The 17242-nt window shown below is 36.8% G+C and overlaps 1 protein-coding gene across 2 annotated transcripts; it reads left to right on the top strand.

Moving 5' to 3' along the window:
* Positions 1–4124: 4124 nt before the first annotated feature.
* LOC103909824 (major histocompatibility complex class I-related gene protein) lies at positions 4125–14980 on the top strand. 2 transcript variants are annotated; one of them, XM_073942824.1, is made up of 6 exons: positions 4125–4317; positions 6247–6498; positions 6586–6864; positions 6967–7245; positions 9330–9464; positions 11017–14980. In XM_073942824.1, the coding sequence occupies exons 1-6, from the start codon at positions 4311–4313 to the stop codon at positions 11031–11033; spliced, it is 969 nt and encodes a 322-aa protein (XP_073798925.1). In that variant the 5' UTR covers positions 4125–4310; the 3' UTR covers positions 11034–14980. The 2 variants fall into 2 exon arrangements, with proteins under 2 accessions (XP_073798925.1, XP_073798924.1); XM_073942823.1 differs by having other exon boundaries at positions 4317–6020.
* The last annotated feature ends 2262 nt before the right edge of the window (positions 14981–17242 follow it).

Raw genomic sequence — 17242 nt, forward strand, 5'->3', positions numbered from 1 at the left:
CGTCTTCTAGGCTAAAAGATGGAACCATTTTGAAATATGTAAGCGACACAGTGACTGCTAGCCAGTTTTGAGAAAAACATGACACAATGGGGTTAGTTGTAACAGGGTGTTACAATTAAGCCACACACTGTTGGACAAACAATATATATATATATATATATATATATATATATATATATATATATATATATATATATATATATATATATATATATATATATATATATATATATATTTAAATTTTGAGTGTAATGTTGGGAATTTTTTAATAAAAATGTTTTTTAATAGAAAATATTGTTTTAACAGAAAAAAAATATTTTATTGCTAATGATGCAAATAAATGCATTTTATAATAATGCAAATAGATTCAAATGTGTTTATCCAATAGACAAATACATAAACATACTGTGCTGTGTAGAATAAAAAAGAAATGAGCCACTTACTAAGGAAATATAGCTACTATTTAAAGTAAACAGAAGTTAAATTAATTGCGTGATATCTGCCTTGAAATGCATGTGTTACAACTAACCCTCTATCTGTTACAACTTGCCTGCAGGTGGGGTAAATAGTAACATTTTTACTCCTGGCACTTATTGACAATACCTCACAGAAACCATGGGTCCGACAATTATAATTTCAGTGCTCATTTGTAGGAGAGGCTTGTGTGTTGTTGGTTAAAAAAATTATATTTAGTCTAACCCCATTACTTTGTTCATTATTTTCGCTCTCCCCTACTGTCATGAGAGTTTTATTTTCCTTTAGAAGGAACAGTTCAGTACCGTTCAAGTACATTTCCACTATGAGTTAAAAGTTGTGTCTGTAATGCTGTATCCCCATCTGCAGGCCAGAGCTGGTAATCACTCCTGCTTCTTCACAATTTTAGTAATAGTATTAGTAATCTAAAGCACAATTACTAAATAAAAGTAATTACTAGCACATCCGTTACACCAATCAGAAAAAGATCACGTCCAGTATGCTAACCAATATTGCTCAAGCTCAAAAAGCACATTTTAATAACTTTTATTCTTTTACATTTCATTTTTTTAACTCTATTGTTGTCTGCTTTTATAGGTTTGTTTAAATAGATTTGCCAGCCAATATCTTTGACTAATAAAAATACACGACTTTAGAGTCAATCTGCATGTGTGAGTGATTTCTTGGTTTTATACCATACTCTTTTTACACATATATTTTTGTTAACCATAATGAATATTGTTTGTTAAGAAGAACTGAAACAATTTATTTGTTACCATTATAATGTAAATCCATTTTGAAGAAAAGAAAAAGTGTCATGTCTAGCATATGCTTACTGTAAAGAAATCAGATGGACCACCACAACAGTGAGTAAAGAGAAGACCCATTGTCAGATTTGAGAATGTTTTATTGAAGACATTTATATTTCAGTAAGAAACAACAAGACAAACCCCAGAACCAAACACCAACACCCTTCAAAAGGGTGTTCCATGTCTATTTTAGATATTTCCACAACCACCCCATCTTTGAAAAACTTCTCTGCTTAAATTGAACCTCCTTCCAAATGCTTTTAATGCGCACACCTAACCCTCTCCCTTCCTATAGCTCCATTGAGAGCATTTGACTCCATGTCTCAGCTTGCACATACAAGTCAGCATTCTGATACTACTGTCCAATGGCAGCAACAAATGATTTTTTTTTCTTTGTTTGACTCCTTAACTACTATCTTTTTTCCCGGGTGTTGCCAGTGTAATCCAGTAGCATTACACACTTTCACACAAGACACGACTTCTACTTATGACGAATGTGGAAATGAAAATATTCATTTATTCATTTTCTTTTCGGCTTAATCCCTTTCTTAATCTGGGATTGCCACAGTGGAATGAACTGCCAACTTATCCAGAATATATTTACGCGACGGATAACTTTCCAGTTGCAACCCATTACTGGGAAACACCCATACACACTCATTCAAACACTACGGACAATATAGCTTACACCATTCACTTATACACGAACACGGAGAGAACATGCAAACTCCACACAGAAATGACAACTGATCCAGCCAAGGCTTGAATTAGTGATCTTCTTGCTGTGACTGTGAGGCATCAACGCTACCTATTGCACCACCGTGTCACAAATTTAGAGCATGTTTTCACATTTTTTGACACTCTTTTTTCGCATCAATTGTATTGATCTTAAAGGGGAAATTCATGTAAAATAAAAACAGGGTCAATTTGATAACCCTCAGTACATCACTCTTGGTTCATAAAATCTAAATCCGTGACTAATGGCACTTCTGTGGTAAAAAAAAAAAAACTCTGGTTCCTGAAGAAGACATGTTGGGGTTAAGTGAAACTGTGAGGGAGCCGTAGGTGAAGACATGAAGGCGGAATGAATCCAAAAGCTGGAGTTTTTTACAGTTTTTTTGGATTGCTTAAGCACGATTTTCATAACAGGCCCCGTGTTTTCAAAACAGTACACACAACTAGCACGACCACACACCCAATTAGCAAAACATTACAGATCCTTTGCATAATTAAACACTCTTATAAACTATAGACTTATGTTCAAAAAACACACTTTTTTACCATAAGAAACACACATTTTTACATTTACTATACACTGTTTGCACGAGTTACACACTGCTGTGATAAACCTAAAACACTTTTAGCACTTCTGCTTCCCTATGATTAGAGTAAGCTACCATCAACAAAGTACAAATATAAAGTAAATTCACCAAACACTACTCAAGAACAATGTTGCACCTTGAAGGAACTCATTTATTCCTCAACATGTCCAACATGTTGGCATGAAGATTCAAAGTACTGTAACATGTCACTTTACGTATTAAACTGGCATGAGAATTTTCAATTGCAATGTTGTCCTTAGCAAGACACCTTGGAAAGAAATGTCTTGAATGTAGAATCTTGTATTTCTGCTACCTCCATCTGATCACAGGCCTCCTCACTGGCTTGGATTAGGGGTACCTTAGCCTGAAGATGGAGGTCATATACCATCCACCACTATGCCGAGAAAACTCTTCTATAGGGTTGTGGAATGGAGAGTATGCTGGAAGATTTAGGACGGTGAAATGTGGATGTTGCTGAAACCAGTTCTGAACCAGAGCAGAACGGTGGAAAAGACACATTGTTCCAGACAACAATATATTGCGCATGACCGATTTGATTTACTGCTGTTATGTTGTGCAATTGGTCCAAGAATGTAAGTGTATGTGCTGTGTTGTAAGGGCCCATATGGTCATGGCAGTGGAGGACCCCATTCTTTGTAATGGCTGCACAGTGTTACTGTACATTTTCCACACGTTGCCCTGAGACATTGACTATAGCCCTGTGGCCAATGATTTCTTCTACTCTGTGTTCTCGTCAGGTTGAACACACCATCATCTACGTAAATGAATACATGCTGGTTCTCTTCTCCATCCATTCATAAAACTACATGAAGAACAGTGTCAGGCAAAATTGTGTAGTTCAGTGTAAATCTAGTATTACAGTACAGTAAAAGATTATGAGACAGTATGCAAGATCACAAGTGAATACATAACTCTGCATAATCATGCCAGTCTTTCACCCTTTCGAAATTAACAATAAATTTGCTTCATTTGAATAGGTTTTTTTTATGGCGTGTGTGTTGATATTGAGACCTGATGGTTTTCATCGAAACTGTCATTTTATAGTGCTTAAACACCTGATTGATGTGTCTACAATTAATCAAACAAGTGTTTGCACACCTGACGACTGTGTTGAACCAATTGGTTGGACGGTGCAGTAATTTGACAGTCCGTGCTTTGGTATTGTAATGAAGTGACTTCATGATAGATTTTAGTGTGTAATGTATGCTAAGTGTGTTTAGTGTTTTGCAAATCACTGTGTGTAGAGTTTTGCAACAAGTGTTAAGTTGACAATGTGCTTATAGTTGTGCAAATATGGGCTGATGTTTTGATACTTGTGTGTAAGGTTTTGCTAATAGTGTACTAATTTTAATTTTAGTGTGTAAGCAATCCAAAAAAACTGTAAACAAACAGCTAGCATCAAACAAAGGCAGAATCATGATTATAAACCAGGCAACAGCAAGCAAACAAAGAGGCAGTCCGTAAAAGCAAACAAGGCAGAGTCCAAAATCCAAAAACAGTAGTCAAAAGGGCAGGCAAAAAGGTCATAACACAATGGCAGAAACAGCAGTAGGAAAACGCTTAGAAGGCAGTGAAACTGGCAATACTTCGCAAAAAAACAGACATAAGCCGTGTGCTTATATATGGTGGCTACCAGGAAGTACCACCGAGGAAGTACCCAGTCAATATTCCCTCTGGTGGGCGGATGAATGGTAAGCTGCCATATTCGTTACAGAAACGATCAGTCTGTGTTAGCAGATGTATTATCAAAGACTATAGAATACAAAAAAGCTATAGAATTCAGGTGTTCTAAACAGTTTACAAATTCTGTGAGGGTTTTTATATTATTAGTGGTCTCTCTGTCTTCCCCTAATGTTAAGTAAATTATAAAAAGTAGGCTACTAGTCATTTTTGTAATACTTCGAGATAGTTGCAGACCGCTTCATTGCTAAAATATTTGCATAAGAACTAAACACAGTAACAAAACGTTTTAATATACATTTATTAATAATTATTACTGGTGGTTCATTCCGCTGTGGCGACCCCAGATTAATAAAAGGAGTAAGCGAAACGAAAATGAATGAATAATAATTATTACTTATCAGCCTCCAATAGTGTTTTAGAGCAGTGGTTTTTAAACTTTTCTGAGAAGAAGTATCTCCTCAAAAAAAAAAAAAGGTCACTCCAGGTACCACCATAATGACCAGTATTAAAATACAGTAGCGTAATTGGCCTAATTAAGCAGCTACTGCACTGCATGTGACAGATTAATATTATTTTGAATATTTATTATTGTCAACCACTTTAAACATGACACATAGTTTGAACATTATCACTTCTCTGTGCTTATAGGTAAAAAGAAATAATAGCGTTTAAATAAAAATGTGCTTTTAAACTAAAAATGGTTTTTAAAAGTAAAAACAAATCTGCTGTACTTAAATGTAAAGATATTATCATGAAGTAGCCTATTCATTAAAACCTGGAAATGTTCCTTGGACCTCATAAATATGGATATTTGTCATCATATTCGAATATATAAGCTCTTTTCGATAAATTTTGAAATATGTTGCATGTATATATAACTTATTTGTATAAGTTTAAAATCTAGACATTAACTTGTATTTTAAATATACAAATTGGATTTACATGATAAAATTAGAAATTAGATGTGCTTAGGCTTTGTGTGTCAGAAAAGCAAGTGATAAAACTATACCTGTCAACATTGGGATATAAAAATGCAGAATACGCCTACAACAACGGTTACAAATATGGGAGGAAATTAGCTTCAAATGATAGAATACAAACATTAGAAAATTGAAAAGAAAACGAAAGGTTTAGCCTACTGAAATCATTTTACTGGTCACATCGGTGTTATCGTACGTATCATAAGAATTAAAAGTGTGTTCATTTTTTTACTTTAATTATTCAGCGATTCTTTGGCTTACCACTAGAAGGAAGCCTGTGTATCACACGTGGTACACGTACTACAGTGTGAGAACCACTGTTTTAGAGGAATACAGCATAGCACAAAAGGCTTGCTGTATAATGAAAACAATATTGCAATCTGACTTGCTTATCATATAATAAATGTTTACCACACCTGGAACAGCATTGAGTTGTCAAATATTTTTAGCTAAACGGTTGCATGAGCCACCTAAACTGGAATGACTGCATTTTTAAAAAACTGCTGCACGATCAACGGCGAAAATTAAATCCTTCATTCGGATGTTTTTCAAGTCACTGAACATGTATTTGTTTTGTAATCTTGTTACATTTACCATATAAACAATGTGTTTAATTAGCTATTGAGCAAATTATTTTTAAAAACTCGACAGACCGAAAGAATGTCAGGCAATGGATACCATTCTTATGTTACTAGTATTTTTCTCTCCAACATTTGCTTCAGATTCAAACGGTAAGTCTTTAAAATTTTTTTGAATTGTTTAAACTGATTGCTGGTAAATACATTTTCAATTTGATCTTATCGAACTCAGACAAGTTATCTTTTTACAGATCTTCATAGTAGGCTTTATTGTTTTTTTTTTTCTAAGTGAAAGTGAAAGTCTCAGCCTACGTGTCTAACTTTGAAGGCACAATACTTAGAAAATAAACACATCATGGATAAGCATTTTGTATTTCAGGTTCAAGTCTCTCTTTTTGGTTGTTCTCAACCTATATTAAAGGAAAAACACAATTTCCAGAATTTAGTTATACGACAACTTTGGATGACATCACAGTTGGATACTATAATTCAGAGACTTATATTCCAAGAGGTAATACAACAAATGAGGATGACGTGATTCATTCAGATTACATCATTAGTATAAGTCACTACATGCATGAATCCTTTATGAGAAGATCGCGACTGCTGGGGCAAGACAACAAAAATGACAGTAAGCAGACGTGGCTCGATAAAAAAAAGTTTCCCATGTGTAATAGAGGCTGATCTTTCACAGTATGTTCCTTCATTTCCATCACAGGTCTTGATGTTTATCAGACACTAGTTGTCTGTGAGCTGCTGGACTTTCACACTTCTGGAAAAATGATTACTAAAGATGCTGCCAAAGGCTGCACCACAGATGAGTTGTGCTATTTCAACAAGACGTTTTCTTATACTGTGACTGCAACTATTGGACAAGATCTGCTGAAACCCCACCTTGAAGAATTCAAGATGAAATTTGAACAGTTCTTTTACCCAGTGTGTATAGATACTCTAAAGAATTACGTCAAAAAAAGAGAAATAGAAATAAATAGAAAAGGTAAAAAGAAAATGTGTGTCTATAGAATATTTTTAAATTGCACCTATTTTTATATATTATATTATATATCAAAATATTTAATTTTATAATTCTGTTTTTTAGTGAAACCACAAGTCAGGCTCATCCAGAAAGCTTCAGATTCTGGAGGGTTTGTAGTGAGTTGTTTAGCGACAGGATTTTACCCTCGTCACATCAACCTGACCTTGTTAAGAGATGGACAGCCTGTATCTGATCATGAGTTCACTGGAGGAGATCTGCTGCCCAATGGAGACGGGACGTACCAGATGAGGAAGAGTCTGGAGATCAGCGCAGAGGAGAGAGAAAAACACAATTACACCTGCTCTGCAAAACACATGGGCGAAGAATATCACATTGATTTGGGTAATTATCTTTTACACACATAAACAAGTGGAAGCAGAGACGACTGGGGATGCAGGGGTGAACTCACCCATCCCCCAAGCTGAGGTCATTGTGGTAGTTTGCAAGCTCCTCAGTGGCAAAGCAGCGGGGGTGGATGAGATTCACCCTGTGTATCTTAGGGCCTACTCACACTATGCCATCCGTACCGTGCCCAGGCCCGTTTCCCGAATCGTTTGAGAAGTGTGAGTGCGCTGAATCGGGCTCAAGCACGGTTAACTTGGCTGGCCCTGGCCCGGTTGGAAGAGGTGTGCCTGAGCGCGGTTCACTTGGGCTTTGGCACGGTACGCTTGTGCAAAACGCGCCAATGCCCGAAACTGAAAGCGAGACATGACTTTTAAGGCACTGTTTCATGTGGATTTATTAATAATTCTTACTGTTCAGTGAACACAAACTGCTGTAGTTTATTAAAGACGAAAACCCCTCACTGCACGACAGCTGCGCGGCTTCAGCAGACCTCCTCATTCCTGCAGCAAGAGAGCTTTATGATTGTTTATGAGCGCCAAAAGTGGCAGATCTGTTCGGCGAAATATCTGACTGCGTGTCAACGCATCCCTAAGAACTGTTTGGCGAAATATTTGACTGCATGTCACTGCATAATAAACGACTGAAACGATATAACTAGAGGAATCTCAACTGTGCTGCTGAGTGAGAGAGCGCTTCTGCAGCAGCAGCTATGACGCAAGCGTGCCGAGGCCCATTTGTGGTGTGAGTGCGAGGCCGTCGGGGGAGACGGGAGGGGGGACAAGCGTGCTTTGGCCCGGTTCGAGGCAACTGTACCTAGTGTGAGTACGGCCTTAGGTCTCTGGATGTTTTGGGACTGTCGTTTTTGACACGTCTTTACAACATCGAATGAAGGTCAGTGACAGTTCCTCTGGACTGGGCAACTGGGGTGGTGGTTCCTATTTTTAAGAAGGGGGACCAGAGGGTGTGCTCCAGCTATAGGGGGATCACACTCCTCAGCCTCCTGGGGAAAGTCTATGCCAGGGTACTGGAGAGGAGAATCCGGCCAATGGTTGAAACTAGGATCCAGGAGGAACAATGCGGTTTTCATCCGTGCCGTGGTACACTGGACCAGCTCTATACCCTCACCAGGGTGCTCAAGGGTTCATGGGAGTATGCCCAACCAGTTCACATGTGTTTTGTGGACTTGGAGAAGGCATTCGATCGTGTCCCTCGTGGCATTCTGTAGAGGGTGCTCATGGAGTATGGGGTCAGAGGCGATCTGTTGAGGGCCGTCTCGTCCCTGTATGAACAGAGTAAGAGTCTGGTTCGCATTGCCGGCAATAAATAAGAGTTGTTTCTAGTGCATGTTGGACTCCGGCAGGGCTGCCCCTTGTCATCAATTCTATTTATAATTTTTATGGACAGAATTGCTAGGCGCAGCCTTGGGCTGGGGGGGGTCCGGTTCGGGGACCACAGGATTTCATCTCTGTTATTCGCAGACAATGTTGTTCTGTTGGCTTCATCGAACATGGACCTTCAGCATGCACTGTGCGGTTTGCTGCCAAGTGTGACGCAGCTGGGATGAGAATCAGCACCTCAAAGTCCGAGGCAATGGTGCTCCACCAGAAAAAGGTGGTTTGGCATCTCCAGGTTGGAGGAAAGTCCTTACCCCAGGTGGAGGGTAAACATCTCGGGGTTTTGTTCATGAGTAAGGGAAGGATGGAACATGAGATTGACAGGGGGATTGGTGCAGCGGCAGCAGTTGATGTCTGTTGTGGTGAAGAAGGAGCTGAGCCGAAAGGCAAAACACTCAATTTACCGGTCAATCTACGTTCCTACTCTCACCTATGGTCTTAAGCTTTGGTTTATGACCGAAAGGACAAGATCTCAGATACAAGCGGCTGAAATGAGTTTCCTTCGAAGGGTGGCAGGGCGCACTCTTATGGATAGGGTGAGAAGCTCTGACACCCGGGAGGAGCTCGAAGTAGAGCCGCTGCTTCTTTACAACGAGAGAAGTCAGCTGAGGTGGCTCAGGATAAACATATGAGATGAACATATGAGATAAAATTTTGATCTGATCTTCATCTAAATTCTTCTTTTAGTTGAACTTCACCAACACCACATATGGATTGCTATTGGTGTTGCTATGCTGTTGGTATGTGCCATAATTGTTGGTTTGGCAATAAGAAATTGGAAAAAAGGCCAGAAGTACAGTATACCTGGACCAACAGAAAGAGGTAGGCCAAATTTGACTTTATGTTTTCCTTTAAGATAATAATGATCTTTTAGAATCTTTACTGAATCATGTTATATGGGGCATGAAAAACAATATTACTGTACAATCTTCAGAATACTAAGAATCTGCAAATTTAAGATTATATACTTTGCATTTCACTTGACTGTTTGGTTCCCTTGGTTCCTTTGATGCAGACCAAAAACCTGGTGCACACCAAAAAAGACGAGTCTCTTTCCATATCCAAAAATAACTGGAACGGTTTGACTTAATTATGAACAATTGTTTCGTGTTTTAAAGATGTTTAAGTGGGATGCTGTAATATTTAGGTGAGACGAATGTAATGTGTGCGGCAGATCAGGGATGATGAGGCAGGAATTAATTATATTTAAGCTTTTTACTATTTTTTCATTTTTTTAAATTACAATTATTCTCTTTAAACAAAAACAATGAGTCTAAGCAAATCAAAAATATTTAACAAAACTAAACAATCCTTAAATCTAAAGTCTAAACTAGGCGACAAAAAGAAATAATGAAAATAAAACCGAGATCTTCAGTGTACTCGACACCTGAACTAAACTAATTAAACTACAAAACTCAAAGTTACATGGGTGGCAAAACACTCAAGCTAATCTAAAAACAACCCATCTAAACTAAAACAAACCTAACAAAAAGGTCACAGGCTAGGTTTAAATCCCACAACTACTATCAAATCATTTTATCCAAAGAATTACCACCGTAAACTGAGATAATAAATGACTTAACAGCCTAAGCAGGCCAAAACACACAGATCGCGTGGAGCACTAAAGGTACGCCAAGGTAGAGCGCACACCATACACTGGTCTGTCGGGGTTTTAAATGCTTGAGCTCATCCGGTGATTGGTGGAACCACAACACTGTCATGATGATGGACAGATGCTGAACCAAAAAGAAACTTAAGGGTTGAGTAAGAAGCGGAGAGGGTGAGAAAAATAAATAAACAAAGAAAAAAACCCAACATTAAACATAACAACAACACAGATATAATAAGTAATCTGTAATGTATTACAGTTTGGAAGTAACTTGCACAACACTGGTTATTTATCCCAGCTTGGTTAGTGGTCTCTGTCTCCACCTGATGTTAAATAATAAAAAATACTAGTAAAGTTTTTCATTTTGACATTTTAAGATGAATTATTAAAATGTATCAGGTGAGAAATGTTCAGCTATTGTACATTTTATTGATATTAATCAGCATCCAATAATGTTTTATAGGAACCTTTATGACAAAAGGTTCACTGCATGAACAAGACAATATGGGAAATCTGCTAATTATATGATAACATTCAGCACAAATAGGACAGCCTTGAGTTGTCATCTGATTTGAATATTTCATATGTTTCTAAAGTTTTACACTTCGTTTCTGTTTATATTCCTGATGCTTTTCAAACTCTTTTATAAATACACTCCTCATTGAAAAAAATGAACATCAAATGTACACACAAACAAATCAGTGTGTTTGTTTAGCTGTGTTAGCCTAGTTCCATTGAATAAATCACATTTATTTCCATTTTCAGGTGAACATGATCTGTAATCTTCTGAAGTCATCCGAACATTTCAGTGCAGATACAACTGCTTTATTCAGTGGAGACAATGCACATTTTGGAATGATAATCTCAGACACACATCTGACATCTGACTGTTTCTACATTAAAGAGAAAATATGTGATTTAAATAATGAATTTTAACTACTTGTTTATTGGGATTTTTCCTTTTGGAGTTATCAAGTGTTTCTATTTACATTTGAAATTACGTTTAAAGTTACATTTCTGCTATTCTGTATAAATGTTTTTTTTAATTTTTTATTAGTATGGTGCACCTTTTGGATGTTTAATAGTTAATAGTGTTTAAAACTGGAAATATGTCATCATATAACATACAGCCAAAAATGTTATGGTTTATTAGATTAAAAATTATAAGTCTATTTTAGTATGTTGGTTATTGTTAATAAATAGTGTACTAATATACAACATATCAAAAAGCTCGAAAGGAAGAGGGAACACAAGACACAAATTGTGAGTCTGCATGCAATCTCACTGAGAGAGCAGTGTACTGAGAGCACGCAAGAAAATTTGTGTGTGAGCAGTGCATATTTGAGAGATCGTGAGAATTTGTGCGTGTCTGCGTGAGCAGCGTATGTGAGAGTTCGGAAGAAGTTTTGTCCACAAACAGAGAAAATCAGTGCACAAACATTATACTGAGAAAGCTGTTCATCATGCTCACTTTGTGCATGACAGTTTTGTGTTGTGAACCACTTGAATGTAAAGTAAATACAATAATGGCAACAATAAGAAAAAAAAAACAAAATCTGCATTTTGTCATGGCATTGGAGTTTACATATCGGTTGTGTCTAATATGAATATAGCCAAGCCATTCACAGATATTGCCAGATAATCACTTTACCTCTACCATACTGTTAACAGATCATTTGTGATTCTGGCTGTCATCCTTTCTTGCATTGTCTTGAGCCTTCACATTGCCAAATATATACTATATGGTTAGTAGCCAGGAGAGGTCACAGTTATTCTGCAACATCAAATCACTTTCTACTGGATGTAAAATGCTCATTATAGAACATTATAGAGTTTTATAATGTTAAGTTCTAATTCTGTAGTAATTTTGGTGAAAGTAACTAAAAAGTAATATAAGAGTAATGTAACATATTACAATTCTGAGACAGTAATACTGTAATGTAAGGGTTTACTTTTAATTAACAGTAATGAGTAATCTGTAATGTATTATAGTTTGGAAGTAACTTGCACAACACTGGTTATTTATCCCAGCTTGGTTAGTGGTCTCTGTCTCCCCCTGGTGTTAAATAATAAAAAATACTAGTAAAGTTTTTCATTTTGACATTTTAAAATTAATTATTAAAATGTACCAGGTGACAAATGTTCAGCTATTGGACATTTTATTGATATTAATCAGCATCCAATAATGTTTTATAGGAACCTTTATTACACAAGGTTCACTGCATGCACAAGACAATATGGGAAATCTGCTAATTATATGATAACATTCAGCACAAATAGGACAGCCTTGAGTTGTCATCTGATTTGGATATTTCATATGTTTCTAAAGTTTCACGCTTCGTTTCTGTTTATATCTTTTAGCAAAAGACTATGGACTGACTAAACATTTGCATTTAAAACAATCAATATATTTTCATCCATCGTTGGTTTTAGTGATAAATGTAAATGTTAATGACAAAATCACAGCCATTTATATTAATTTTACACACACACACACACACACACACACACACACACACACACACACACACACACACACACACACACACACACACACACACACACACACACACACACACACAGAGACAGACAGACAGACAGACAGACAGACAGATAGATAGATAGATAGATAGATAGATAGATAGATAGATAGATAGATAGATAGATAGATAGATAGATAGATAGATAGATAGAAGCAGTGGCGCAGTAGGTAGTGCTGTCACCTCACAGCAAGAAGGTCGCTGGTTTGAGCCTCGGCTCAGTTGGAGTTTCTGTGTGGAGTTTGCATGGATAAAGAGACAAAAACACAAATACACCTGCTCTGCCACACACCTTAGTTTGGACAACAAACTGGATGTTTTATTGGGTAATGTGGAAAAAAAATTACAGTTTTTTCCAATTGTTTAAACACATTTTCTGAAAGCCGGTCTCATATTGTCAGAACTCCACACACAAATCACAAAACACACACACATTGGGCAAAACTCTTCAATTCTTCTGCAAAATGAAACTCTACATTCAAAACTATGTAATTTCTTCTCAAAATGGAATTTTGTTTTCAAATGACACACACAAGCCATCACATCAATAGACAATTATAAGAACAGTTGAACACTGATGAGCTCAATGTAAAACACTATGACCATTCATCATAATGACTTACTGTCCGCCTTTTTTGTTCAGTGTTACACTTACTACAGATAGACAGTACATAGGCCTACAGAAGTGCACTGTAAAATATTTCAGAATATTGTTTTATACAAAACACACAAATACCAAATACATTTTACTGTATTTCCCCACAAAAACTGTGTACACAGTGTTCGTCCCAACCAACACAAAGTTGCAGATAACGTGGTCTACATGTACCATCAACAGAAGTATTTACAGAATACAGTTACAGAAAAAATAAAAGAAGCTATACTGCATCCTCTTTTCTGTTTTGGTCTGGCCAAGCAGTGGGGGAAATGTCACCTTGCATGGTGAATCCTGCCATGAAAAGCATCAACTACTATAGCTTGGAGAAGGGGTATACGTGTGTGTGTATTTCGGTCATACACTTTCCATCTCCAGGCAAAAAAACAATTCCTCAATAGGTTTAAGGAATGGAGAATATGGAGGGAGATAAACCACTAAAAATTGTAAGTGGGCAGTGAACCAGTTATGATCCAGATGAGCTCTGATTTCTAAATTGAAATTCTGTGAGACAAGTGTTTACTCATGCGATGAGTTAGTATGCAAAGTAAGACAACTGACTTTACAATTGTGAATGATAGTGTGTTCCTTGTGAAAACAAAAGAATTTCAGCATGAAAATTGTGTAAAATGCAGAGAATTGTGTGTAGTGTTCTGAAAAAAGTGTGTTTTAAACCTGCAATTTGAGTGTAAAGCAGGAATTGTGCTTGCAGTTTAGCAGAATTGGTTCAGGGGGTTGGCGCATATATTACATGTTGTAGAAATTGTGTCTGTAGTACAAGTAATTGTGTGTAAACAACTAAGAAAAACTGTAACATGGATGGGTGGAGAAACAGCTCAAATCACAAACTTATAGCACACTTCTCTACTAATGAAGGTAGACAGAAAGTAGCTATGCAGTACAATACAGCATTTACACTATGTACTGCAGTAATGAACTTCAGGTTTATAGAGTAGTTTACAGCAAAACCCACTGTGTATAGTACAGTAATGACTGTATTGCATAACCTTACTGGGATGTATTAGGTGACGAAGTTTGATGCGCTCACTGTTCCAAAAACCTCAAGAGTCCTCTTTTAGAACATACAGTATGATCATGTATTTAAAAAAACCACAACACATGAGTGTGGTTCCTAAGTGGGAACCAGCTGTGATGTTATTTTGTGTCAAAGCAACAAGAAATGTGTTTATTGTATAGCCCACGAAGACGGATGTTGTGCTAACTGTGTTAAGAGTTTAGAAAACTTTTACACAAACTGTACATTTTATAAAGCTACTCTGGGATGGTTGTTCATTTTAGTATTGAATTTCTGCAGCAAAAGAAGCCAAACGCCTGCATTTACTAAACCCAACAAAACTAAAATGTAGAGAGGTTTCAGATATAAGAGCAGAACTGACACCTAAAATAATGCAGTTTCTGTGATATTAACTGATGATTGTTTGATGAGAGTTTTTCTTGTCAGTGTGTTCTGATTGACTAAATGTTTCTGTTGGAAGAGAGCCTGTTTTGAACAATTATATTATTTTGAAACATGTTTGCAGTGTTAGACATGGTGTATTGTGTTCGTTTGTTATTGTAATTTAAACATTAGTTTAGAGGTTAAGATTTAGCAAACTTGTTAAATGTATTGAAAAAACTGTCATAGCCATTGTATAAAACTGTTATGCAGAACCAGCTGTTTAATCATAGTCATGTGATCCTCTCAAAATTAGTTTATAAATTAACTACACAAAGTACAAGTTGTAATAAATAATGTTATCTAACTTTTTACTCTTATGTCAATCCACTATATGCCACTATGCATGCTTTCAGTTCAGAGGGATAAAGTTTAAACCTCAAATTATGACAATTAAAATAAATAGCAGAAAATTTCATTTTTAATAGTTTCATAAGTAATTGATTTTAAACGTGATTTGTCAGACACTTCCAATGATGTCCAACAAAATACCAATAAACTGCAAAGAAAATAAATGACAATAGTAAATAAACAAGTAATTAAAAATCTTTATACACATTATTTTATATTACACACAGTGGTGTAAAGTAACTAATTACAAATACTCAAACTACTGTATTTGAGAGGTTTTTCTCAGGATTTGTAATTTACAAAGTGGTTTTAAAGAGTTTACACTTAGCTGATGATTGATTATAAGCAAGTTCGGCATGCTGTCCCGGGAGAGAGCCCTGAGCTCAAAGGTTCTTCAGCCCTGGGCTCCCTCCTATTTGAAGGGCGAGAGGGGAGCCTTGAGCTCAGGTAGATCTCGACAACTACCCCTTGATAAAAACTGATGACTAAAAATTGAATGCTATGAAAAGATATGCTGCAGGGTGAGAGATTAACTGTAGTGCAAAATTTATATTTAAGGCAAGGGCAAGGCAAGGTAAGGCAAGTTTATTTATATAGCACATTTCATACACAGTGGCAATTCAAAGTGCTTTACATAAACAAGAATAAAAGAAACAAATAAAATAAAAATAAAAACAAATAATAAAAATGATTTTAAAAAAACATAAAAACAGGTAAAATGTGATATAAAAGAATGAAAAAGAAGAGAAAAACACAATAGTGCAATCTTTCGGACGCAGCACAGTTCTCATTCAGTAAAGGCACAGCTAAACAGATGTGTTTTCAGTCTTGATTTTCTATGTGCCTAATGTTGGAGCACATCTGATCATTTCTGGAAGCTGATTCCAGAAGCGAGGGGCATAGTGGCTAAAAGCTGATTCACCCTGCTTAGACTGAACTCTTGGAACTTTTAGTTTATATGATCCTAATGATCTGAGTGATCTGTTAGGTTTGTATTTAGTCAGCATATCTGTAATGTATTTAGGTCCTAGGCCATTTAGTGATTTTTAGACAAGTAATAATACTTTAAACTCTATTCTGAATGTAACTGGGAACCAGTCTAAAGATCTGAGGACATGTGTGATTTGCTCTGATTTCCTGGTTCTAGTCAGAATCCTGGCCGCAGCGTTCTGGATGAGCTGCAACTGTCTGACTGTCTTTTTAGGATGACCGGTGAGGAGACCGTTACAGTAATCCACCTTGCTGCTGATAAAAGCATGAACAAGTTTCTCTAAGTCTTCACTGGAAACAAAGCATCTGATTCTTGCAATGTTTTTGAGATGATAGTATGCTGATTTACTGACTGCTTTGACATGACTGTTGAAACTCAGATCTGACTCCAGAGTCACACCAAGATTCTTGACCTTATTTTTTGTCGTTTGACCTTTAGTGCCAAGGTACGCATTTACCTTGAGAACCTCATCTCTGTTCCCAAACGCAATGACTTCAGTTTTCTCTTTGTTTAACTGAAGAAAGTTTTGGCACATCCAACTGTTCATTTAATCAATGCATTGGCATAGGGTGTCAATGGGGCTGTAGTCATTAGGCAGTAAGGCTAGGTAGATCTGAGTGTCATCAGCATAGCTGTGGTAGGAGATTTGGTTCTTTCTCATTACTTGGCTAAGAGGGAGCATGTAAAGGTTGAACAGGAGAGGTGCCAGAATCAAGCCTTGTGGGACTCCACATGTCATGGGTGTCCACCTTGACCTATGGTCACCTATACTGACATAGTAACCTCTACCTTCAAGGTAAGATCTAAACCATTTGAGGACCTTGCCAGACAGCCTAACCCAGTTTTCCAGCCTATCCAGAAGTATGCTGTGATCGACAGTGTCAAATGAGTGTCAAATGCAGCACTGAGATCCAACAATACCAGCACTGTTAGCTTGCCTGAATCTGTATTTAGACGTATATCATTGATTATCTTTATAAGAGCGCTCTCTGTAGTGT

Source organism: Danio rerio, chromosome 25 (genome assembly GCF_049306965.1).
Source record: "Danio rerio strain Tuebingen ecotype United States chromosome 25, GRCz12tu, whole genome shotgun sequence".
NCBI lineage: Eukaryota > Metazoa > Chordata > Actinopteri > Cypriniformes > Danionidae > Danio > Danio rerio.

Excerpts from the sequence above, each read along its gene's own strand:
- LOC103909824 (XM_073942823.1), top strand. The coding sequence starts at position 5,960 with ATGGATACCATTCTTATGTTACTAGTATTTTTCTCTCCAACATTTGCT. Across the intron at positions 6,021-6,246 it reads ATTTGCTTCAGATTCAAACG|GTTCAAGTCTCTCTTTTTGG; the intron begins GTAAGTCTTTAA and ends TTTGTATTTCAG. Across the intron at positions 7,246-9,329 it reads AGAATATCACATTGATTTGG|TTGAACTTCACCAACACCAC; the intron begins GTAATTATCTTT and ends TTCTTCTTTTAG.